This window comes from Periplaneta americana, chromosome 2, assembly GCF_040183065.1.
Source record: "Periplaneta americana isolate PAMFEO1 chromosome 2, P.americana_PAMFEO1_priV1, whole genome shotgun sequence".
NCBI lineage: Eukaryota > Metazoa > Arthropoda > Insecta > Blattodea > Blattidae > Periplaneta > Periplaneta americana.
Genome location: NC_091118.1, coordinates 101,563,218 through 101,590,425, shown reverse-complemented (window position 1 = coordinate 101,590,425; position 27,208 = coordinate 101,563,218). Strand labels below are relative to the sequence as shown.

General features: G+C 35.8%; 1 protein-coding gene and 1 long non-coding RNA gene across 7 annotated transcripts in view; one reads left to right on the top strand and one right to left on the bottom strand.

The window, feature by feature from the left end:
- The window catches only part of barr (non-SMC condensin I complex subunit H), a 152,569-nt gene that overhangs the window by 6,903 nt on the left and 118,458 nt on the right, over positions 1-27,208 (bottom strand). For all 5 annotated transcript variants that reach the window (XM_069818218.1, XM_069818222.1, XM_069818221.1 and 2 more), the window contains one exon: positions 4,208-4,312. In XM_069818218.1, the coding sequence (XP_069674319.1) occupies positions 4,208-4,312 (105 nt within the window). The remainder of the gene's footprint in view (positions 1-4,207; positions 4,313-27,208) is intronic.
- On the top strand, positions 20,541-26,422 carry LOC138694472 (uncharacterized). 2 transcript variants are annotated; one of them, XR_011330947.1, is made up of 6 exons: positions 20,541-20,909; positions 21,870-22,026; positions 22,133-22,383; positions 22,649-22,771; positions 22,998-23,205; positions 23,479-26,422. It is a non-coding gene; the product is annotated as an uncharacterized lncRNA (long non-coding RNA). The 2 variants fall into 2 exon arrangements; XR_011330946.1 differs by having other exon boundaries at positions 20,545-20,909; positions 22,646-22,771.

The following is a 27,208-nucleotide window of genomic DNA, read 5'->3' as shown; positions in this document are numbered from 1 at the left end:
ACCATCACAACGTGTAAGATGATATCTGGATTCGTCCGAGAAGAGCACAGACTGCCACTGGTTCAGGTTCCAATCCACATGGTTTTCAGCAAACGTAAGTCTTGCTGCCTTATGCTTGTTGTCAAATGCTGTTTTTAACAGGCCTTTTTTGGACGAATATTCTCTTTCCTTAATCTGTTCCTTACCGTTTGGTCTGAAACCCAGATTCCTGAAGCTATATAGAGGTCATTCTGCAGGTCTCTTGCAGTTTTTGTACGCTGTCGAAGAGCAGATAGGACAATGTATCTGTCGTCCTGGGGGCTTGTTTTACATTTATGGCCCTAGCCAGGTCTTCTACAATACTGACCTGTCTCTCTGTGCCTATTGCGTAACCTGGACACCATGTAAGGAGAAATCTCAAGCTCTCTAGCCACTGGTCTCAGTGATTGACCTTGTCACAAAAGAAGTAGAGCATGATACACTTCAAACTCATTTAAATGCCTCATTTTGTCAGAGACTTTAATAAACAAGACAGTAATCAGCATTCATCACTATAGCAACATCAGAAAGCTTACCAATTTAGAAGTTATCAGTGTCTTCTGTAATCAAAGATTTCTCCATATTTGTTATTTCAGGTAATTACTCTGTATTTAAGCCATGGATCTTTAAAATTTGTATCCATAGATTAAATTAATGTTCCAATTTACATATTGTCCAATTTTCAGTATCACAGTTTCAAAAAACACTAAGTTATTCAATTTATTACAAGTGTTCCTCTAATTATTTTGAGCAGTGCATAAAAGTTTCCAATATAAGCCAAACAAAATACACTGTACAGCTGTAAAAAAAAAAAAAAAAAAAAAAAAAAAAAAAAAAAAAAAAAAAAAAGTGACCACATTCGTGAACAGTGAATATAATATTAATAGTAATATAATAAAAGTCCAGTTTGGATCATGGTGATGTTACATGTTGCATCCGTTTGTACATATGCAAATTGAAGCAGTTTTGAAACTATGGTGTTTAAGCAGGAGTCATTCGATATCTGTATCTCGTAGAGCAATGCAGAGTGCTCGCTTAATGATTTGAAGGTTGTGAGTTCGAGCCTTGTTCAAGTTATTTTATTTTGTTATCGCTAAGATATAAACAATATTCAAGTTATTATTTGTATTCTGTTATCGTACTTTGGCAATATAAATAATATTCAAGTTATCACTTATATTCTGTTATCGTTTTTTAGCAATATAAATAATATAAATTTAATGTTAGATGTGAACAATATGACCGCACAATACTAGTGTTAGTATGTTGTTCTTATATTACTACATTAAGTAACACAATAAAATGAAAAGGAGTGATGAGGATTTGAACCTGAGACACTGACATCTAAATTCCGACATTCTTCTGAGTGAGCCATGGCATTTACTGTACTTGATACTGATGTAATGGAACACATTTTCAAAAACACTACAATTTAACATTCATTTAGATTATATTGTGAATACTTGTAATGATATAAAAAGGTTATGTTTATGACAATAATATCTGTGGTTGTAGTAGCAGCTGCAGCAGCAATAGTATTTGTAACTATAACCAAAACAATGATTAAGGATGTATTATGTGGATACAGTACAATGCAGGTCTTTCGAAAATGAATTACTGCTCTGAGGTTGAGATTATGAACTATATGTTTTTTTTTAATCCTGTGGAATTTATGTTTGCAAGTAACATAGGCTAGTTATAAAGAAGACTCTAACATGTATTTATATTATTATTTTCTAATTGAAAAATGCATATTTTTATCATAGTGAATACTTTGCCATTATTTTAAGACCTAAGTAGAGGCTGACTCTTTGAGGAAACCACGATGCCATTTCTCCCTGCAACTTTGACTGATATGGCTCCACAAAGAGATGCAGAAATGAAAGGAAATGTAATACGGGCTATGATTCACTTTGGTTTTTTGGCGTCCGAGACAAGTAGGTGTTTCCATATTTCAGAAAGGACAGCTCAGAGATGGGTGCAAAATTATCAACGTTTGGCAATTTTTGGTCGAAGAAACAGGAAGAGGTACAAGAAAAATGTCAACACCACAACAGGACGCCACAGAAGTGTGCAGACATTGAAAGGAATCTCTTTCATACCACTGCTACTTTAAAGACAGTTATTAATTATCCTGGCCACGACCAGACTGTGAGAAATTATTTAAGAGCTGTCAATTTGAGATCTCAAGAAAGTCATAAGGTGGAGCATATAGAAGAGCATTTAGTCTTTGCAGTGGAAAATAGTGATCGGGATTGGAAAAGGATAATCTTTTCTGATCAAGTCACCTTTTCTACTACAAAGGAAGGACCCATTCTTCTACATTGTTCTCCTGGCACCTGATTCGACCACTGATACATTACCATTCGTACCTGCAGTGGTAGTGTATCTGTGTCATGTTGGGGGTGGGGGGGGGATGGATTTCTCGTTGTGGAGTGGGCATAATCCATTGCATTCATGGAAATTGAACCAGCAGGATAATCATCCAGTCCACACATCTCAATTGATTCGAGACTGGTTTGCGAGGAGACAGTATATCAAACTGATAGAAAGGTCTTGTCACTCTCCGGACTTGAATCCTTTGAAGAATACGTGGGCACAAGCAAAGAAACATATGTGGTAAAATTGGCCCAATCCCCCTCCAAAACGTCCTGATGATTTGTGGAAGCTTGTGCAGGATGCCTGGAATATCGTGGCAATCGCTATTTGAAAAGATTAGTCTATTTCATGCCCATTTGACTTTAAGATGGGAGAAAGATGGACTAAATATTGAATCATGGTTTTTTGTTTGAATTTTCTAAGACAGACGCCAATAAATTTATTTTGTTTATGCCACGAAAGATATTTTTGTTGAGAATAAAATCCTTCTTTCTTCTCATTTGCAGCCATAATGTCATAATAAATAATGATAAAGTCATGGTACATGATAATAGTAATGATACATTCATGAACCTGATGTTAATTATTAAAATATATATAAGAGAGAGAGAGGAGCAATTATATTTTCTCTCACTCTCAAAACAAAAAACAAAAAACATAAAAAGCACTAGGTTGTGTTCAAATGCACGCACTCATGAATACCAGCCCGGAATGCTGCCACTATGCTACAATAGTAACATCCAGAACACTTCAATTATAACTGTAGATATCAGACAACGTGGTCCACCAACATCGCCTGTCTCCAAAATGTAGCGAAGATACCCAAAGGGAACTTAGCTTCTAGAGCAGGGGTCGTCAGCACAGAGCACGCTGGGGCTAGCCTCTCTTACCCGCTGAAAACGCAGTACACTATAGTGCTAGTGCTCTCGTAGCTGCTAGCGGGTATGCTCTCTATCTCTCCCTGTTGCATGACGGTGTGCATGAGACAGCACCGCATACCCATTGCACATTTCAGTGAGTGCTGACGGCCACTATTCTAGAGTGTGGTCACTTTTTTTTTTTTGGGACAGCTGTACACAATATAGAATTTCTTATCACTTTAGAATTCCGGGATATTGAGAATACCGAGTTTTTTTATACTTTAAAAGTTGTATGTTGGGATGATACAGCTTCTTAAAGATGATCATGATAATTTTTTTCTAGTGATCTTTTTCACTTAGGGTGTATGTTGGAGACAGTTTTTGCAATTTCGTCTATAATTTCCGTAAATTTTACATTAGTGGCACATTAACTGTGCTATGTTTGGTTGAACTGTTTCATCAGCAACATGGTTTTGACGTAAGTTTATATACTGGTGATTTAAAGTCAGGAAGTATGAAGATTTCGAATGATGGTGAAATATGGAAGTGTTTCATCTATCAAAGGCAGACACAGTGCTAACAATAAAAAAGGCAAATAGTTGAGAGTTCTATTTGTAACATCTTTCCACAAAATGTCAATGCATTAAAAAGTTCTACCTCCCTCCCCTCAATTTCATCATAAAGGATTTTACATGAACAAATTTCAACGCAACTAAAAATATTACAGTTAAATTTTCTTTATAATTTACGAGTTGAGGTAAAATGACAAATGCATTTACTACGGGAAAAAAAAAAAAAAAAAAAAAAACCCAACATGCAAATAAATCAAATAAATATGGGATGGTTTACTGTGATCAGAAATATACAAATAATCTGTAAATTTAAGCATGAACTTCGTAACAAATCTTAAATCTGAACATGGCTTTGAATAATAACTAATAATTTCTTACATTTCTATTGTCCGCATTGGTTAAGGTGCTCCATATACAACTCTTGAGTTTTTTCATGTCAATTTTCTTAGCTCGCATCGCGTATGGTATGAAAGTTCTTGCCACCTGAAATAAATAAAATAAGTAAGTAAATAAATGTCTTTGTATTTATATATGAAAACATACTGTCTAAAAATTAAATTTGTTAATTACAAAATAGAGGTGAATACTGTTACAATATCTAGGAACTTAAATTTGAGAGTAGAAATATTTCCTGGACCTCAGCACCAAACATTTCTCACAACGACAACATATGGTATCTCATTAATGTAACTAGATTATTATTCATGCTGGAAGAGATGAAATGAACTTCCAATAAGTTCAAGCAGAAAATGCAGTAGATTCAGAGTTGGTCATGTTTTGTTGTCATTTTCCCATTCTTTTTCTATAATTTCCAGTATCTCTCCATTTATCATCATGCTTGATTCAATAATCTCAAAGTTATGTACTGTAGGAAATGACTAAGGAAGAGATCTGCTGCTTTAGCATGTGATTTCTTAGTGGAGGATGTATCAATCAATCAATGACAGTCACATATTTATTATTAATTCCAAAGCAAGGACATTCACCCAGCAGTCTGGGTGACCATGAAGATCCAGAACATATGAATATATTAACAACGTACATAAAATAGAAATGAAAAGCTACATACCATGTCTACATGTCATAAACACAGAAATTTATATAGATACAGTAAAACCCTGCTAAGACGCTGTTCAAAGGACCATGTGTAAACTGCGTATTAGATGGGTATACTAATTTTAACTTATATACAGTGTCTGTTAGCATTTTTCTTTATTGAAATACATGATTCATGAAAGGTAATGCAGTATTACTCCATTATGTAATTACTGTACTGTACGTTGAAGACATTTACGATACTGTATTATGTACTGTATTAGTTCTTCTGAAGAGTCATTTATAGTTGTTTGCCGTGTGTGTGTTCTCCAAGTCCTCATGTTTACAACACTTCCCTCTCTTTCGCTTACACCCTACCGACGTCGCAGCTGCAGTGATTGAGTTGCGATTTTTTATTATTGTTCTTAATGTCGATGATGGGATTCCTAATGAATCAGACAGTTGTTTCTGATTAAGAGTACTGTTTTCATCGTACTTTCGTAAGATTTCAAATTTTTCCGACACAGAAAGCGCTTTTCATTTAACATTCATTGTAATCACACTCACAGACACTTCAATACACTAAGGACAACAAACTGACCAGCAACAATTTCCAGAATTTTATTACGGCCGAGTGAGGAATGTTGCTTGAGAGACAGGGTTAGGAAAAGGGTGAGGTATTATAACTGTATGTAAGCTGCTCAGATAAAGGGTCGAATAAGAGAGCGTAACAAGAGGGTGGGGTATTGTATAGTATGAAGGTTTAAACGCACAGGTAAAGGGTCGAATACCAATACTTTTCAGGTTAATGTCACCAGTGAGTTCAATGACCAAGATGTTTCATTGCTGTTACAGTACATTGCTGAAAATTACATCGAAAATATTCCACAAAAATAGCATATTATGCAGGACTTGAGCACAACAAACAGGGTATTTTATAAAGGCGTTCAGGGACCGGATAAAAAAAAGCGTATTACACAGGATAGCATAATAGGCGGGCATGTCTTATCGAGGTTTTACTGTACAATGTCATTAAACAGAAATAGTATCACGCATATTTACGAAAAGTTATTATACAAATGATTACGAAGAATTATTAGTGAATCTTTCAATATATTAATACAAATATTTCGAATGATCTGACTGCATATAGCTCATGATTTCAGGAATGTAATCGTAAATTTATACAAGGTACCCCAAGCCCCAAAAGGAGATCTTTCATCTACCATGCATTGACAGGCAAGTTACGAGTATATCTCTCACTTAAGTGAGGTATTCATGGGCGGTAAATGATCCCCTTTTCTTCACTAATATTCGCAGCTTGTTCAATATTCTTCTTATCCTTACTGTGAGGTCCAGAATTAATCCTCTTCCATGGCTTCTGTCAATCACTATGATATCTGCTCTTCATTGCTTTCATTGTCTGAGATGCAGTGTAATTTCTCATAAACCTCCCACTTTTCCTTGTGCAGAGACGTTACAATGGAAGATCGCACTTTGTGGTGACGAGAATTCCGCATTAATTCCCCTTTAGAGCAAAATTCAAGGACGTATCCCAGAGTCTCTGGTTTGTTATAATTATAACCCTGATGTCTGTATATTGTCATGTCCTGACAGCTGTAATGTTACATGACATCTTAATAGCATTCGTCCATTTGGATGTTGATAAATTTCTCTTCCTATTAATCCACAAGTTCGTTTTAGGATTCTCCATATAAATTGGATTCCTCTGCCCTTATGAGGAAGCTGACACCAAGCTTGAAAAGACTTCTCATGTCACTTCATATATTTCTTTCTGATTTTTTTTTTCAAATTCTCTTCATTATATTACAAATTCAAATGATTTAAAACTTCCCTAAGTTCGTCATCCAGGTCATGACAGGCTTGTAGATGTTCATCATCTACTCTCAGTAATTTTTTTAGTGCTGTTGAAGTGTTGAGTATGTTTTTCCCAATCTGCTTTCATTAATCCTAAACCAAGCATATTTCTAGGAGAATAAATCATATGATTTGAACAGTCATGGGTAAACCAATTATTTGTTAACTGTTGTTCGAAGAAGTTTGTCAATATCTTCACGGAAAGAAAAACGGTATTTTATCCAATGGGGTACTTTGTAAGAGATAAATACAGTAATATATTGCTTAATAATATTTATTTTTTGGTCTGATTTTAGAAGATTAGAAACTGTTAAATGTGTTGTTGTTGTTTTCTAATGCCAGGCGTTTAACAATAAAGTCATTTGACCTCTTGCACTCCAATATTTTTCAAAGATATTATCATGGCCAGCCACTGAAGCACAGATTTTGAGGTGTTCCGAATCCATTTCTTGGTTTGAGTTGCACAATGGGCAGTTAGGGGACTGATATATTCCAATTCTATGCAGGTGTTTAGCCAAACAATCATGGCCTGTTGCCAATCTAAATGCAGCTACAGACGATTTTCGTGGTAAATCGGGAATTAACTGTGGATTTTGATGCAGAGAGTTCCATTTTTTCCCTTGGGATTGCGTTATCAAATTTTGTTTGTTGAAGTCTAAGTATGTAGATTTAATAAATCTTTTCACAGAGTAATACGTAGATTTAGTAACATGTCTGTAAGTAGCAGTGCTGCCCTTCTTTGCTAAAGCATCCGCATTCTCATTTCCTAGGATTCCACAATGGGATGGTATCCATTGGAATACAATTCTTTTATTGAGTGATATTAATTGAGAGAGCATTTTAGTTATTTCTGCTGTTTGAGATGAAGGTATGTGTTTACAGACTATTGATAGAATAGCTGCTTTGGAGTCTGACAATATAACTGCATTCTTAAATTTATTGATGTGGCATAGAAGATTCCTGAGACTTTCACTTATTGCAATGATTTCACCATCAAAACTTGTTGTTCCATATCCAAGAGATCTATAAAGTGAGAAGAGACAGCATGTAACACCTGCACCGGCACCTTGTTCTCTGGAGATCAAGGATCCGTCGGTGTATAAATGAAGCCAGTTTTGTGGAGGGTACCTAATATTAATTGAGAAACTGTTACATTGTTGAAATCTTTTTCTAAATTTTAAATTATTTTGCTTTCATCCAAAACAATTTCATCTGTATAGAAGACACCAAGGTATTGATCTTTGACTTTAAGGGATTAATGTTTAATATATATTATTTAATGTACCGAAGTACATATGATATTTCCATGCAGATATTCTGCGTCACCATACGATGAAAGAGTAATGGAACGGAGAAAAATTCTCTCCGGCGCCGGGATTTGAACCCGGGTTTTCAACTCTATGTGCTGATGCTTTATCCACTAAGCCACACCAGATACCCACCCCGGTGTCGGACAGAATCGTCTCAGTTTTAAGTTCCAACTCTTGGGTTCCCTCTAGTGTCCGCCCTCTGCATTACATCATAGATGTCTATGAACGTAGGACTGAAGTCCTAGTTCCAGTTGGAACTTAAAACTGAGACGATTCTGTCCGACGCCGGGGTGGGTATCCGGTGTGGCTTAGTGGATAAAGCATCAGCACATAGAGCTGAAAACCCAGGTTCAAATCCCGGCGCCAGGGAGAATTTTTCTCCGTTCCATTACTCTTTCATCGTATGATGATGCAGAATATCCGCATGGAAATATCATATGTACTTCGGTACATTAAATAATATATATGATATGCGTAAATCACTTCGTGATTTAAGACAGCACTTATTCCGTCGGATCCCGGCCAACTAGTCACTCATAACGAGTGCACCTCAGCACATGTGTGGACTTCAGTCCTACGTTCATAGACTTCTATGACGTAGTGCAGAGGGTGGCCACTAGAGGGAACCCAAGAGTTGGAACTTAAAACTGAGACGATTCTGTCTGACGCCGGGGTGGGTATCCGGTGTGGCTTAGTGGATAAAGCATCAGCACGTAGAGCTGAAAACCCGGGTTCAAATCCTGGTGCCGGAGAGAATTTTTCTCCGTTCCATTACTTTTTCATCGTATTAATGTTTAAGCCAAATGCAGATGAACTACTAACTGTCATATGGAGAAGTATCTGGAGTGATGCTTCGTATTTCCTAATCAGTGCTATGTCATCTGTGAATGTCATAGCAGAAATTCTTTCCAAGTCATTACATAATTAAAAACCATAGGATTTGGCAATTTCAGTATCAGTAAAATCTTTTAGAATATGGTCAATGGCAAGGTTAAAATAATACATATGAAAGAGGAGAACCTTGCGAAACTCCTTTATGCAGTTTTAATGCAGATGTTTTGCTTATACCGCATTCCACTTTTACGCTATTGTCTTGAGTGAGAGCAATAACCAAGTCCCTTAAATTAACAGGCATGTCAATGTTACTTAAACATCTTCTATCATGCTCATGACCTATGTTATCATATCACAGAACATAATGCAACAATCCTTTTTATTTTTCTTAGAATTTTTAAGACAGCCACTGATAATAGATGTGTTCATGTGGGTGCCTGGTATAGAAACACAACCACGTTGATGAATGAAAAATTATATATATATATATATATATATATATATATATATATATATATATATATATATATATATAAGATGATAGTCGTTTATCAATTACTTTCTCAAATGTGTCTCATTACCGAGAAGATAGAAATAGGATGCCAGTTTGAAATTTCATTTTTATTTCCACCTTTAAAAATTAATACCGTTCTTGCTGTCTTAAATAATTCTGGACATTTTAAATACTTCATCATCCACTTCCAATAAATTCAAGCAGAATATGTAGTAGATGCAGAGTTGGTCATGTTTTATCGTAGTATTTCCATTTTTCCTATAATTTAAAAGTTATGTACTGTAAAAAATTACTAAGGAAGAGATCTGCAGCTTCAGCATGTGATTTCTTAGTAGAGGATGTATCAATCAATGACAATCACATAAATGTACTTTCTAACACAGATATAAAATGCGAGAAGACGCAAATAAATTGGTACCTTCACATACTATATTTGATTCATGAACATTATCTTTAATAAAATATCAATTCTTACCTTCGGTGATGAATGAACACAACCAGGATATACCCATTTCATGAACACAACCACAACACTCATTAAGACAGACTCAAACCTGTAGGAGTATTCTACTCACAGATCAGTCACTGTACAGTATGTCCCACCCGAAGGTGCCCCAATTTTCTTTGTCTAATTTTAGTAAAATCTGGAGGATTGTGTTGACATTTTAACACTATGTTCAGTAGTCCAAGAGAAAGGAAATACAGCAACATCATAGGATTAAACGATGAGGGGAAACAGTGGGGACGAAGACAGCAAAGGCATTGGTGTCATGCTGCTGCACACACATGGAGTCATCTGAAGTAACTAGTTGTGCCAAGGCAAGCGAGTGAGCATTGAATATTATATTGGTATTCTGTAGAAGAGCGTGTATTTCTTGTGAAGACTTATTTGATTAATGGATCTGTAAATAATTTTCAGAGGAAGTTTTTGGAAAGTTTTGGTGGCCATGATCTGCCGTCAAAACGCTGATTTCAAAAGTTGGTGAAAAAGCTTTAAATCATAGAAACATTGTTGGATCAACATGGCCGACAGCAATCAACAATGTCTGAAGAAACGTGTGTGAGGTTGCAGACAGACTACAAGCTTTTCTATGTAAGTCTTTATAGAGACTACAGCAAGAAATTGGATTGTCCAGAAGCACATGTCAGAGAGCTGTGAAAAAAGCCAGCCTGCAAGCATACCAGTTTACAGTTAGTTGTTCACAAACTGAAAAAGCCAGATCGATAAAAATGCACGTTGATTCTTTATTGCTCATAATCTAGGAACACTGAACTACACATGGTCCAACATCGAAGCATGGCTCCACTTGTCTGGCTATGTAAATTCCCAGAACACTTATTTATGGGCTAGTGAAACACTGCACACACTGCATGAGGGGCACCTTCATCCCCAGGAAGTCGGAGTGTTCTGTGCCAGCAGTGAAAAATCGGGTCCATATTTTTCAACACAACTGTTATGAGTGCTATCTACACTGAAATGTTCCAGGCTTTTGTAAACCAATTAGACGGCGAGGAATTCAGCCTTAGCTCCTTTCAGCAGAATAAGACATGTCACACCATTGCTGCGAATATGGCTGAGACTGAATCATTCTTTTCTGGCAGAGTCATTTCATAAGGTTTATGATCTCCATGTGGGATCATCTCAAAGGGTGTGTAATCATGAACAAACCACGTACACTGGAGTATTTACGGAAGAATATCTGATGCAAGATCCAGACAGTATCACCTCAGGTTCTAGAGTATCATGTTCAATTGTGTTTTACTGCACAAAGAGGGCACTTCCAGCACATGTTGTGATCGTCCCCCTCATTTCTCATTCACAGATAAGACAACAATGTTTCGTTTCATTTCCGACTGTCTTGTTAATTTAAACTGATACATTATGGGGCTACCTTCGAGTGGAACATCTTGTGTAAAACAGCATGTAAAAAGATATAAAAACAGGGGATAGCTTGAAGGAAGAAAATAATTTCTGAATAACGATAATGATTTCCACAGGCACCAACCTTCGAAGTGAGTTATCAACCTACCAGTAATTCCACAGTTTGCCTTCAACTAATAGCCCCACATATAATTACCTATTATCTGACACTTGTTATAAATAAAATAAAATAAAATAAATAAATAAATAATACTTTGTGACATGTTTTGCACTTAGCAGCTTCTTTCCTGCAAATGAAGGATACTTCTCCTTGTGATCTCATCTTGATTTTCTGGATCAGAAATGAATTCAGTGTTGATGTGTTTAGTGTAGATCTGAATTTTTATTTTTTTCTCACAACATTAAAGACTTTCTGCATAGAAGAGTCACTGTGAGGCACATTTAGTACTGCAAACTTTACTTAATTAATGTTTTATACTAATTTTCATTTCTGAAATGTGCAATTTGAACCCTATTTGTATCTGTTCTAGATACATTTACAATAATGTATTCAGGACAAGTATCACATTGATAAACTGTAAATTCCTCTGTTATGTTCACCTTCATTAATCAAATTTTAGAATCTTTGAATAAAATATTCAAGAGATGATTTGGGATATATTTTCCTGTGTGAAATATCTGCAAGTTCAGCATGCTTAAGAAATTTAGTCTCAATTCAAAATTTCTTTACACACTTTTTTCCACCTCATTTTACAAGAAATATTATATACACCTGTTCATTCAGACTTTTCTGCTCAAGGGCAGACCTTTCACTGCAAACAGTATTCATCAATCTTCCCTCTCAGTCTCTGCATACAATTCATATATCTTAATGTTGTCTATCATCCAATATCTTCTTCAGCCTCGAACTTTCCTCCTGTTCACAATTCCTTCCAGTGCATCCTTCATTAGGTACTGTATGTGACTGTTAACTCTGGCCGCCACAGAGGGGCCCAACCATCTCTGTGGGGAAGGGAGAAGGAAGGAAGTTGTTGAGATTACAGTTCAGAGACGTCGCGTAACATCTGTTCAGAATACATGTGCTGCAGTGCAATGAAGTTGACTTGTGACTTTGAGATTACGCAAATAGTGGGTATAGACCTATGTAACTATAAGCTGCAGTATTATTATTGCTTCGCTTATGTATAGTCCAGCTGAGTTGCCCTATTTTTTAACTCTCTTCAAAATATCTTTCTTTAAAAAGTACATACATTTTTCTTCTTCCAATTTCGACCTAAAGAATTCTTCAATAATAAAATGTATACAAAAGCGTTCTAGCAAACCCTTCACAGCAATTTTGTTTGGTAAAAAAACGTACAATTCTTTTGCAGGACAGACCTCACAAATCAGTATTGTTTATAAAGACATTTCCACTTTGAGTTGTATTTTGGGATATAAGGGTCAAGTTTAAATTGCCGCAACGTCCAATAAGCATTCTTCAAAACCAAGAAAAAGAGACCTTTTATTATACTGGGTGTTCAGTTCAAAGTGTGACATGGCTCGCTGTATGCCGCTATGTGGCTAGCCGATGAGCCTAGAGAATTCAATCTTCCTACACTTCCGCAGAGGGGTATTACCTATGAGCCAGAGAACTTGCCTAGCAAGTACGGTGTTCATTCTGAAGAGTACGTACCGATACGTACGGTAACGCCAATAGTGGCAGGAATGTGAACGGTTTGGAAACACGTACTGTCGGGATATGGGGAGAGAGTTACGACGATTACTTACGTATTTGTTGACATTAACTTCACAGTCAACATGGACACGGAGCATTTGATTTGTGTTGTGGAATGTTGCCGTACGCAACCGATGATAACAAATACCCTGCGTACGACTTGTCCGCGCAAAACACAGTTTGAAAGAGGTTAGGGTAGCACACAGACCGTACAGACCGCCATCTGTTGCTACGACGTTCAACTTATACCGTACAGTTCTCAAGTTCAGATTGAACGCCTTGAATAATAGGCAACTTCTCTGACATATAAGCTGAAACTCGCTTTAAATCTGTGACTCAAAAACAGTGACGTCATGACACACTTTGAAATGAATACCCAGTAGATGTGTTTACTTATACTCTTCAAAATACCGTTCTTTGAGAGTACACATTTTTTTTTCTTTCATTTTCGACCAAAGGTTTCATTCAATAACAAAATCTATACAATAGTGTTCCAGTAAACCCTTCACAGTGACTTCATTTGGTAAAAATGAAAAAAAAAAAAAAAACAATTCTTTTACAAGACAGATCTCTCAAATATGTTACAAACAGATTGCCTCTTTGAGTTGTGTTTTGGGTCATGTTTACAACTCCTTTTTACTTGGAGATGCTTCAGAAATTCATGTATTGAAAAGGGAAGAGCATGTCTAACCTGTCGTACAATCCCAATGGCCCTTCTACAGAACCACGAGAAATTAGGTCTTTGCCTTTCAGCAAACCCTTCACCCACACCATACTTCCGATTGTTACTGTCGAACAATATTGCCCGTTGTAAAATCGACAAAGGAATAAAAGTTAACTTTATGGCACTGCTATAAATTTTCTTCTCATGCGCATAATTGCGTGTGACCGTAATAATGTACAGTAACAACACACACAAAGTGACTTTGGCTTCATACTCCATCTCGGAGGAAAGCTTCCATTACACTACGCCTGAGTGCTGCAAAACGCAAAAGAACTAACTACAAATGTCGTTACGTGTGGCCACATGACATGCCACACGTAGCGACATTTTTAACGCAGAAACTGACATTTTAAGGAGCATTCACATGTTTTGAAGAGTATTTCAGCTTTTGTACAGAAACTTTGAAAAGGGTTGGAAAGTAATTCAAATGGTAATTCAAGCTGCCTCACAGCTCACAGACGGGCTGGGCTAGTCATAACTTATCGGAACTTGTATGCCCTAATTGTTGTTCACGATTCTTATGTCTTAAAGGGAATATGTCACATTTCACATAACTCAACGCGTGAGGGATGCTTGCGCCCCAGGTATCTCCTCTTAATGACTGTTGCTTCCTATTTAAGCATTGGCTCGCCCGGACCCGTTGCTTACTTGTGAATTCTACGTTTCTGAAGAGAGTCCGTCAATCCTGGGACTGCAGCCCGGGACGCGACACTATAAGCTACAGTATTAGTGTGTTAGTGTACTTGTTACTGTGTACTATAAACTACAGTATTAGTGTATTAGTGTACTGTGTACTATTGTATAGTGTAGTGTAGTGTAGTGAAATAGTGTAACGTAATGTGCTATGGCTTTACGAAAACCACATACCATTGTGCATAGCGAGGGGAGGGAAATAATTGCGAATATAATAGAGAAATGTGATGAAGAGAAAACACATAAACATTTATTACTGTCTTTGCCTAAATCTACCGAAAGGGTCGCTATGTATGCAGGGGTATCGTACTCTACAATAAAGAACATTAGGAAAGAAAATAAAGAAAGGAAGGAGACCAATGCAGACAACCGTCTGAAGTCACCTGGAAAGAAGAGAAGAGTGATTTCCCGTAATATTGTATCCGTTGATGACTTCGACAAGTGTGTGATTAGAAACGTCATACAAGACTTTTATGTTACTGAGAAAAGGGTCCCAACTATTCCAAAGCTTCTTCCTATAGTAAAAAGCAAAATCAATTTTCCTTGGGGCAAGGCTTCTTCATGCCGGGTAATAAAATCAATGGGTTTTAAATGGAAGAGGTGTCAATCAAAGCGAAAAATTTTGATTGAGAGGCCAGACATAGTGGAATGGAGAGCAAAATATCTCTTAAAAATGAAGGCGTATCGTGAAAAAAGACGCCCTGTGTTTTATATAGATGAAACATGAGTGGACAGTAATTTGACATTTAGGAAATGTTGGCAAAGTAGTGACGTAATGGGCATCCAGACGAATTACAATTCCAATAACAGGCTCATAGTAGTGCATGTAGGTAGCAAACACAGGTTTCTTCCCAACGCTCAACTCATATACAGGCTGGGTGCACAACAGGGGATTACCATGGACAAATGAACAGTCAAAATTTTGAGAAATGGACAATGCAACAATTAATTCCGAATCTTCCTCCGCAATCTGTAATTGTATTGGACAATGCACCGTACCATTCCATCCAAATTGATAAACCACAGACTCCTTACTCTGTGAAACAGGACATGCTATCATGGTTACACAAGAAAGGCGAAGAATGTAATGAGGGCATGCAAAAAACTGAGTTGTATGCTTTAATTCAGCCATTAAAGCCAAAAGAAAAAATTTGCAAGTTTGACAACATTGTAGCTGGTTACGGACACACTGTGCCTCCATTCATGTGTGACCTAAATCCGTTAGAACTTGCTTGGTCTAAAATGAAAAGATTCATTAGAGAGTGCAATGTTACAGCAGATTTGTCATTAGAAAAGTTACGTGCTACTACGATAGACGCTATACGAAATGTTACTGCAGAAGACTGGGATGGTTTTTGTCGGCATGTGGAAACGCTCGAGAAACAGTACTGGGAGAAAGACGGCATTGTTCCAGATGTAACAGACAGCATAATAATCAACCTGGACACCGACAGTGATAGTGACAATGAAGCTAGTTCAGATGTGTCCGGTTCCTCCTCCTCCCAGGAAGACTTCGACTGAGCACAGCACGAGTACGGTAAGATAAACAGTTTTTTCACTGATAGTAGCTTGCCTAGTGAGTCACTCACTCCTCCCCCCGTCGTTAACTTGTTTACTTCTCTTCCACGGACAAAGTTACCAGACACCAACAGTAGTTTCTTCTTAGCCAGTGACCCAGTCAATTTCTTTTTCTCTTTCTCATCAGTTTCAGCATCATTCTTTCTTCACCCACTCTTTCTAGCATAGCTTCATTTCTTATTCTGTCTGTCAATTTCACATGCTCCATTCTTCTACATTTAAACACATTTTCTTACAAATAAATAGCCTAAATTAATGAATCGATAAATAAATAAATAAATAAACAAATCTTGGCCACCTGCTTGGTATATGCTACTTTTAGGAAAAATTAGAAATATTTCAAGTAGAAAGAAATTACAGCAGTTCCAATTACTTTATCTGCAACAGGAGTAAAAACATAACCACACCAACACAAATGTCAACAAACGATCTGTTATGGAATAGGTACAAAAAAATAAACTTCCATAGTGTTGTACAGATAAATCTGTATGATACACGTATTTTGCATTCATCAATTCAGTAAGCACTACTCATTTGGTTACAATGGTCCCATGGGAGTTTAAACGTCAGTTCTGAATAATTAACCATATTGTTTTTTGTATTGTGTGTCAAGTGACTACACTGAGAGCCCAATTTAATGTAAACACTACAATTAATCCATCAGTTGCGAAATAGTTCAGGAATAAACAAATACCTTGGAAGACAGAAAAAGCAATGGAAAGATCAGCTCACCTGAGGCGGAACAGGCCAGAATGCCTAATCCTTGACAGAATTTGATGATAAACAAATACTGTACATATTAAAAAGGAACCATTATTTAATCATTATTACTAAAAAATATCTCATCTACATAATTTTAACCTGATGTATTGAATACATAATTTTAACTAAATAACTAAAGCATCTGTTTTCTAGTATGTTGCAGATGTCAGTTCAAATTCCGTCCAATCTAAATTACATTTGCTATGGACAATGATGGTGTTGGAACAGTTTCCTTGGAGTATTTCTAATTTCCCTTACCACCATTCCACCATAATTTCCACACAGCTTGACTTGGCTTTACGAGAGCTGGACTCGTACACTTAGGCACAGTTTGGTCCTTTGTGTACCCTTATACATGATGATGTCCCCCAAGGGTAGTTTGGATGCACTAATGATTATTTGGGCTATGCTGGATAGGGCATACCAGACAGACCAAATATGAAGCGCCAGATGAAGAGCGTCCTGCAATGACCTACCTTCTTAACTCCATTTTTCCCCTATCCTACTTTTCTATCCTTAATAATTCTAAGCTCAACCCCAAGGCGTGGTGTGACCCGTGCCTAGGGGGTGAATGGCACTGGGCAAACACGTCTTAAATGGAGCCTCTGGATACCAGGTGACCTCCAGAGTATCAGCCTTACCCGGGCAAGTGGCGGTCTATCCAGGCGGACTTTATACATCCCTAGCTACTCATGGAACTACCCATGAATAATAAAGGAAAACCTGTTTCTGAGGACCACATCCGTAAGCCCTCAGTAACTACAATAACAACAGCCACTTCCTCTGATGAAGCAGCTCTTATGGAGCAAGCTTCTGATATGGATTTGGGTGATATCTCCTCTGAGAGTGACTTGTTCATCTCGAATGAGGAAAAAGAACCTAAAAATCTACTCCAGGGTTGAATGAAACCTTGGAGAAAATGGACAAACTTAAGGTCCAACAAAAAAGATCGTCTGGGGCACAAAGGAAGAAAGCCCTAAAAGCAAAACTTAAAAAGAAAGGTATTGTCTGGGATCCTGAAAAATGGAGAAAAGGCATATCCAAGCCTCAACATAAACAACACCAGGAGGGAAGGGTTGAGACCCCTAAGGCAGGTGCTAAACGCAGCCAGTTTGATGAATCTACTCCTATTTCAGGTGTTATTAAAAATGTTGAAGTGAAGATACAGAAGAGCTTCTACCTCAGCTAAGGAAACCTACAGGGAATCTCTAACAAGCTTTAAAATGGCAGTGATCCCTGATAACTTCCATTCCAGTAAATTTTTGGAGGATCAAATTAATGAACTCCAAGAAGAGATAGTATAGGCTTTTGAAAACCTCTAAGATGGAAGTTTTCCCCAATTTACGGAATCCTACGAGGAGAGGGGTGCTTTCATTCTCTACTGCGCTAATGAGAAACCAAAAAGTGGATGATGGAAAAGATTCCTCAACTCAAACCATGGGAAGCTGCTAAATTTGCCATGGGACCAAGAGAAGAGGTGCTACGAACAACTAAGGTGCTATTCAAGACCCATAAGATATTCACTAAAACTGACTCTAAAAACTTCATCAAGATGCTGAAGGATCAGAATAAAAGCCTGAGTGAAGGAGACTGGAAAACTATCAGTACCAAATCAGACACTTCAGGACAAACACTCGTCTGCTGGGTACATGATTCAACTATCAAGAATCTAAAAGATTGTGCAACAGAGCCTAGTCTTGGGAGAACACATCTGTGATCCTATCCAAATACGGCTCTAAAGGTCCTCCAAGTCAACCTTCAACATAAGAAGGTAGCCTCTGCAAACTCTTCAATGAAAAGGAAATTGATCTAGCCCTGACCCAGGAACCCTGGATTAACAAAGGTCGAATTACAGGACTAGGAGAATGTCAATGTACACTGATACATTGCAGCAAGGGCAACCAAATTAAGACTTGTATTCTTGTTTGCAATGTAATTCAATGCTTATCTCTTCTGGAATTCTGTTCCAGTGATATTACCACAGTTAAAATCGACTGCCATGCTGGGGGAGGGAACAGAGGCCTTACACTGAGCTCTGTTTATCTCCCCTGTGATGTCAGAAACCCACCCAGAAGGAACTAGAGCAGTTGGTGGTGCACTGTGTCCAAAGAGAAGACCAGATCATCTTTGGATGTGACACCAACTCCCATCATGAAATCTGGGGCAGCAGGGACGTCAACACAAGGGGTGAGTACCTACTAGACTTCCTGCTCTCAAATAATTTATACATACTTAACGTCGGTAACAAGCCCACATTCACTAACCGTGTTAGGCAGGAAGTTATCAATATTACTTTTTGTACTGAATACATTAATACTCAGATAACTAATTGGAGGGTCTTGGATGAACCGTCACTTTTGGATCATAGCTACTTATCATTTAATGTTAATGTAGACAAAAAGCCTAATCTTTTCAGAATCCCAAGAGAACCTGTTGGGAATCCTACAAACAAGATCTCTCAGGCAGAATTGGACAAATCGATAAGATTAGATTCTTTGGTGATATCGACAAGGCCACCTTTTCAATCCAGGAGGTTATACTTGACAGTTATCATGATAACTGCTCCATGAAATCTAAGATAAAATCCAAAAAAGTGATATGGTGAACTGATGACCTTGAACATAAGAGACGCAATGTAAAACATCTCTTTAACAAGGCTAAAAGAATTGAAGACTGGAGGGAGTATCATATGGCCCTTACAGACTAAAATAAAAGCATACGCAAGGTCAAAAGATGCTTTTGGCAAGCCTTTTGTCAGAACATTTCCAGCCTGCCAAAGGCAGCGAGACTAAAGAGAGCATTGGGATGCAGTCCAACAAACCCAGTGGGAACTATACATAAAACCAAAGGCGGGTTCACATGCTTAGCTAAAGAAACACTTGAAGTTCTCTTCGAGGTACACTTTTCTGGATGCATACATGACGACAAGACTTGCAAACTTGCAGGCCACTGTGAAAACTCTAGACCGACAGCATCACAGAAGGACTGGGAACTGGCACGTCAGTTGTCACAATTCATAATGTAAAATGGGCAATAAATAAATTCGACCCATTCAAGTCACCAGGTGGAGATGGTATCTTTCCAGTACTATTGCAGAAAGGACCCGACTTACTCTATATTCTCCTCTGCAACCTTTTCTGGGCCAATATAGCCTATAGTTATATTCCTCAAGCATGAAGAGCTACCAGAGTGGTATTTATTCCTAAGCGCAGTCGTAATAACTACACTGAAGCAAAGGCTTACAGACCAATCAATTTTGCATCATTACTGTTAAAAACCCTGGAAAGACTGATTGAAAGACATATCAGAAAAAAGATGCTATCAGATAACTCTCTTCATCGAAACTATCACATCTAACAGCCATCTAAGTCATGTATAACAGCACTGGACAGTATTGTCAGTAGATTGGAGGACTCAATGGTCTGGAAGAAAATAGCTCTAGGAGCTTTTCTAGACATAGAGGGTGCATTTGCCATGTATAGGGAAGACCAGGTAACTTGATACCCTAAGGGTGAAACCTAACCATTTTTCCCCCATTACTACAAATGCTAGTGGATTATGGTGATTTTCTAGTTTGAAGGTTGAATTTTCTTTTGCCAACTTTCTTTTCGAATTTCGATACTGACAAATACTATAAATGGTAGTGATTTTGTAACCGGTATGTTGGCAGCTGAGGCAAATATCGACAATATTTGCCGGTACTGGAGTTCCATGAAATTAAAATTGTACTAGATTTCTCAGTCGGTTACTGGAAGATAGTGAAATTCGAACTTATTAATAATTAATTAATTAATATTAGTATTAATATTAATACATAATAGTTATTTTATGTGTTGCGTTGTGGTTATAATTCAAGAATAGTCAGATAAGTACGAATGAATATAATATACTTGGGCGTGATAATGCACGTGGGTAATGGATAGAAATATTATTTCAAATTTTAATGAATTTCTTTCGTGTTTAGATTTTTATTACTATGTCAAAAAAATGAAATAGTGTTGCAGTGACTCCTCCAAGGAAGAAAATGTGTGGCATTCAGAGTACGCTTCAGAAATCTGTAGTTCACGTGTATAATGAGTTGAAGAAAGAAGATAATGAAGAAGGAATTATGCTAACGGAGACAGCAATTACAACCAGAATAGGACAATTATTAGGAGTAAGTATTCTTAAGCATACATTTCAAAGTGGTATTCAGTTTTAGGAGTTTGCACTAATAATTTCATGATTGTGGTCAAACAAAACAAATTTTTAGGTTAGGCCTACATGTTTAATCAAGTCAGTGATTTTCATATTGCCAAACTAAATACATTTAAGATACTGTAATACTGCAGTAGGTGGTAGCTTAAATACATTTACAAATTAGACGAACAAGTAATCAAACAGCACGAAAGTAAATTTCCAGTTTTCTCTTTTGGTATTAAATTAACCGTTCAGATCACAATTTACATGTCACATCGGCCGAAGAAAATACAAGTCATATTGTAATTATTAACTTGATATTGCAACAAATATTACATGAATGTTGGCCTGTTATGGTGCTTAAAAATAATTCAATTTTATATAATAACTATATAACATACTCTATAAAGCATAGGAACGTTGACTCTGGCTGAATAATTTATTCATGACTGGTCTAAGTAATATTAAATATGGTGTTTCTTCAGAAAAGCTACCCCACCCAACGTACTTGTTAAGATATAACACTCGAGAGGACGAGGACGCACTACTGGGAAACTAACCATTTCTCTTCGTCCTGGACCTCTCGCATGTTATATTGGTAATTAGTAACACGTTTGAGGGAGGGACTACAACAATGCATTAGAATATACAGGTGTCAAAGGATTTTTGTGCTGAAAGTATTTGTGGCTGTGCACTAAAACCACGTGTTCATCACTATGTAAATATCACAGAAATCAATTAAACAAAATAAAATTATGCCTTCTTTGATGTAGCTTTTCTGGAGAATTACCTAAATATTAGCCTACTTAAACCTATCGTAGATCCAACCTAACATGTTGATCATTTTCTATTCATATAGCTGTAAATGTTGGTATCATGCATGAATTTTATGATATAACAATTTTTAGAAGTGTTATGTTATTGTTTGTTATTACAGCTTGGTTTTACTACAGCCACGAAAGTGATAAATTCACAGAAGGGGACCCCACTTGTGACACCAGGAAAACATAGACTACGTAAACATCCAGTGACTGATGCTGATGATTTTACGAAAGATGCAATTGCGAGATTTATTTATGACAAGTTACATAAAGGTAGGGAAGTTACAGGAATTATTGTGTTGATTTATGCAATGTAATTCTGATATTAGTCATAGGCCTATGTATAAAAATATGGCATAATTTTCATTTACTGTTACAGGGGAAGTACTAACAGCAGCAAAAGTTCTGGAACATATGAATGATGATTATGAAACATATTTATTTAGAGTATCCTTATCATCGGTGAAAAAAATTTTGAAAGAGATGAAATTTCTATGGAGCAAAGGGGATCCTTATACACATGTACGAGAAAGTGATGTTATTCGTTTTTAAGAGAATAAATAAGAAATGTGGAGCGTGAGAACCCTAAACCCGTAGTATTCTTGGATGAGACTTGGATTTTTATGAATGGTAAATTTCAATGTATTGTGAGACATTGAGTGATTGAATTTTTTACTAACAAATAGGTTAACACTTATGTGGAATATGAAATTGCAATTAATATAGGCTAATAGTAATGAATTCAGGTGGGAACAACATGTTTTGCAATTAATAGTTTCATATTATAACTAGAGGCTAGTTATAAAGTTCTTGAACGGTTTTCCTGTCTTTAAAATTTTTGTGTCTCTTAGAGTGTCAATGTGAATTGCATTTCTCTCTCTGTTTTTTTAAGTAGGATCACCCACTTATTCATGAAATAAACCAGGTGAAGTTTCCAGTGACATGAATGGTGTTATTCGTAGACCAACAAATGAGGGTGGAAGATTAGATGCCAGAACGAAAGGTGGATTTATACTCGGTAAGTTATATTGATTTATATTTTACATAAATTTGGCAAGAGTAATTTTTTAAATCAGGGTACAAAAATATAAAAATTGGTGACTAAATAAAAACGTGGGAAAGCCTTTCACCAAAGAGGATCTCATGTCATGTCATGTTATGTTATGTTATGTTTTATTTTCTTTATTTAAATGCTGTGAATTCATGTGACGTAATTATATGCCCAGGTATAATTTTTATTGCAGGTGCTGATTTAATTTTTTCATGCAATTGAAAGAAAAGTCAGGACTACCATAGTGCTATGAATAGCCCTGTAGTTGAGAAGTGGGTGCAAACACAGTTGTTAACCTGAGAACATTAGGGCAATGCGTTATTGTCATGGATAGTGCTGCATATCATAGCAGACTTGTGAAAAATCAGCCAACAACAAAATGGAGGAAAGAACAGCTACTGGTGATTGCAATTGAATATAATAGATTTGTTGTACTAAATGATAAGAGTTGATGGTGTGAAATCACCTTTTGATATTACATTGCAATATTAATTTCCATACTTTACAGTCATTATTATTATTATTATTATTATTATTATTATTATTATCATTATTATCATTAGTATCATTACTACTACTACTACTACTACTACTACTACTACTACTACTATTGCAACCGTTTCTCTTATTTCTCATAATTAGGCATACTTATAGATGCTACTTTTTTCTTTCAGGTGAAATTGAATCTACATAAGAATCCTAAAACAACAGAGCCTTGCCAATTACTGTTCTGAAGCGGCCTTGTCCTATGTGTTGTGTCTATATACAATTAATTCTTTCAGTTTTTTTTCCCCTTTAATGTAATGAAGTTGTTGGTTGATTGATACCAAGTGTTCAGCAGTTGATGTCATTTGTTATCTTGCACTCCAATATTTAACCAGATGTTTGAAAGCTGTGTAAAGTTAAACAGTCAAGACAATGATCCATATCTTCATTGAGATTTCAGAAATGGCATGAGGAGATTCTGAAATATCAGTTCTTTGTAAATATTTGAGACAATCATGGCCTGTGATAATATGAGTACTGCCACTGTAGATTTTCATAGAAGTTCAGTTATTAAATTAGGTGTATTATTTTTACTATGTATTGTACTATATTTTTGTTTTGCTTAATTGATGAATTATATATGCTGTAAATTGAATAGTAGACTGTAGGCCTATAGCTTAACTGATGAATTGTATGTGCTGTAAATTAAATAGTAGGCTGTATACCACAAGTGATGAATTGTTTATGCTTGTAATGTGAAGTAATTTGCATGATATTTATTATCAATTTCTGTATATTTCAACTGATTGAATTGTTTATACTTTTAAATTGAATTAACTTGCTTGCTATGTATTATATTTTATAGCTTAACTGATGAATAATTGTTTAGGTTTGTCAATTTAATAATCTGAGTGTCATGTACTTCATATTTTTAGTGGAGCCACCAATGTAGCTTAGTCGGTAGACTCGTTGGCCTGCAAATTCAGAGCTGCACTCGAGGGTAGTTTGGATCCCCCATTTGGTCTGATTAGTTGGTTTCTTCTGAGGATTTTCCTCCATCGTGGAGTGGATGCCGGATGGCCTATTGCAATTTTTTCATTTGCTTTAGAATCATTCCGATTTTTGTTACCACATTGTCATGTTCTGATCTTGTTATTCTTTTAATAGTGTGGTAAGATGCAGGTACAGATAACCTTACAGTAATTTTGCTACCTTTCAGCTACCTCATTACCTCCCACTCCATAAAGTTCATGGATCCACGGAAGTACCAGTCGTCGATGTAATTCGACCATTTTGCTTAAAATATTAAAACACTGTAAAATATTGAGATTTCATGCTGTTACATCCAATACTGCAGCAAGAATATCTGATTTTGAATCTGATAGTATGACAGCGTTCTCAGATTTATGAAGTCGATACTGGAGATTTTGTAAGCTTAAAAGTGTATCTAAATTTTCACTATCAAAATTAGTCAGTGTTTGAAGTTAGTTAGTTAGTGGCGTTTAAAAAGGGCGCGTCAGCTACTATGGCTATTTGCGCCCTTATCTAAAATCTTTCACTAAACACAAACACAATACAATAACCAGAATGTTTAAAAAACTAAAAAGCGTTGTCACAGTTAAAATGGGGCAAACAAGTGTTTGAATATAATTCCCTGTAAAAGGGAATATACTGGTATTGTACTACAACACCACTACATCTATGGCTTGGTAAACAGGATCCATCTATAAAAAAATACTGTATGTAGTCACTCACTGACCAGATCATTTATCGTTTCTAATGATTTTTAAAATGTCTGGAGAAGTATCACATTTCTTAACATCATCTGTTAAAGTTAACTTATATACTATTCATTTTGAAATAACTTGGGATTGTGTTTTATTAGTAAAGTTTCCCTTAATTGAGCAAGTTTGAGTTCTCCAAGTAGAGTCAAAAAGTCTGTTGGGATTTTGGCTCAGTTTATTAATATTTGTGGACTGTGATTTTTTGTTCTAGAGAACCATATTATCTGCAAATGATGAGATTATCATAAGATCTATTTCTTTAGTTAGACCATCGACATTAATATTGGAAAATGTATTCCTGAAAACAACAATGTGGGAAGCCCAGATGAATCTGTCTCTATTTACATATTTGTGACAATGAATCAAATAATCAAGTCACAGGTCCAGTGTAACACTTTATCATGGACACCCTAAGTTTGCAATTTCTTAAGTGATTTATATCTACAGAGCCATATGATCCTTGAAAATAAATTAAAATTGTTAAGGTGTTTTGTTTTCTGTTTAAAATATCTTTAATATCTTGACTAAAATTTAAAATCTGTCCATTTGTTGAATGCAATTCTCTAAAGTCAACTCAATAAGATGAAAGTTAGTTACTAGATTCCAGGAACCAATTCAATCTATGAAATCATCTCTTCCATAATTTTGGCTATCATACTAGTAAGTGGTATCTGTCGATAACTCGAAAAGATATTAGTTGAATAATTGCTTTTCAAAATTGATGTTATGATAGATTTTGTCCAGACAGATATTGTATTTCAGATGAGATTACAAGATAAAAGTAGTGAGTTTGCTTGTTTGCCAACATGGTTAAGAAAATCAGCATGTGTATTGTCTGGACTTGGAGATGTTTTGGGTCTTATGTTATTAAATTAATAGTAATATTCAGTTCTTGATTAAATATTGTTATATAAAGTAGATTGTAGATTTAATATTTCTTTCAGTTTTTCCTTAATAGTCTGACGTACACAGATAAAACTAACAACCACACCACCAACTAATCTAATAGAAATTAAAATATAATTAAATGTAGAAAAAGTAATTAAAATTATAAATACACGTAATAAACCATAACCCCCTAATTTCAACAATATACTATTTTATTTCCTTTTACAGCTTGTAGATAATTATTAATTATAGTTATTACTTATTAGCATAATATTTATTGAACTTATTGGCTATTTCACTTCGTTTGAAAGATGTTATTGTGTACAAAAAGCATTTTTTGATGATCGTTTCATGCTGTATGTTGTGTATAAATCAATGATTTCTGGCCATCTGTTCTGTGTAATCCATCTTTTGTATAGAATTAATAAAATACTCTTTTGGTAGTAATTGTTTTATTAATTGAGTATTTAATTTTCACCAGCTCACATTTCTTGAATCATTTGTTTTTTCTTATTTAAATTTAGGACACAAGAGCCAAAAAGAGACTTCACAGTTATGTATCATACATTTTTTCAATGACAGACGTGGAGTTGCAGAAATAATAAGTGTAAGTGTAACATTATTAAGCAATTTACAAACAAATGAAATCTTTAAAAAGGTATCTAGAAGTGAAATTACTTATGGCTTTTAAGGACCAAAATTATTTTTGTAAGTTGATTTATTATTATTTCAGTTTTAGCCTAGTTGTATTATCCATTTCCTTACTAATTTCAAAAGATAATCAGAAGTTCATTCGAATTCCAACCAAAAGTCAATTGGTTATTAATTTATCTACCTTTAGGAAGTACAGTATATGTACGCTGGAATCTTTGAAGTGAAGTGACAATAATTTAATTGGTCTTGGAACAGATTTGATTCTTGAATATTATATACTATACTTTGTTGTATATTTACGTATAGTAACCTATTAATGCTAATACTAATAATAATGTAAAGGAATAAAAGAATAGAACATAGCAATACATTTCTCATTATTATTATTATTCTCATTATTATTGAAACTATTTAGAATAACCTTCCAACATTAAGGTAAAGTACGGTGAGTAAAGAAGTCATTCAGTACATAGGATCGTGATTTTACTACATGTGGTGATATCTGGTAACAGTTGGCAACACTGACAAGGCGGAAATATTTGCTGTTTGGGAACTGAACTTACGTGATCCTCACTATATTGTGGGTCCCTAT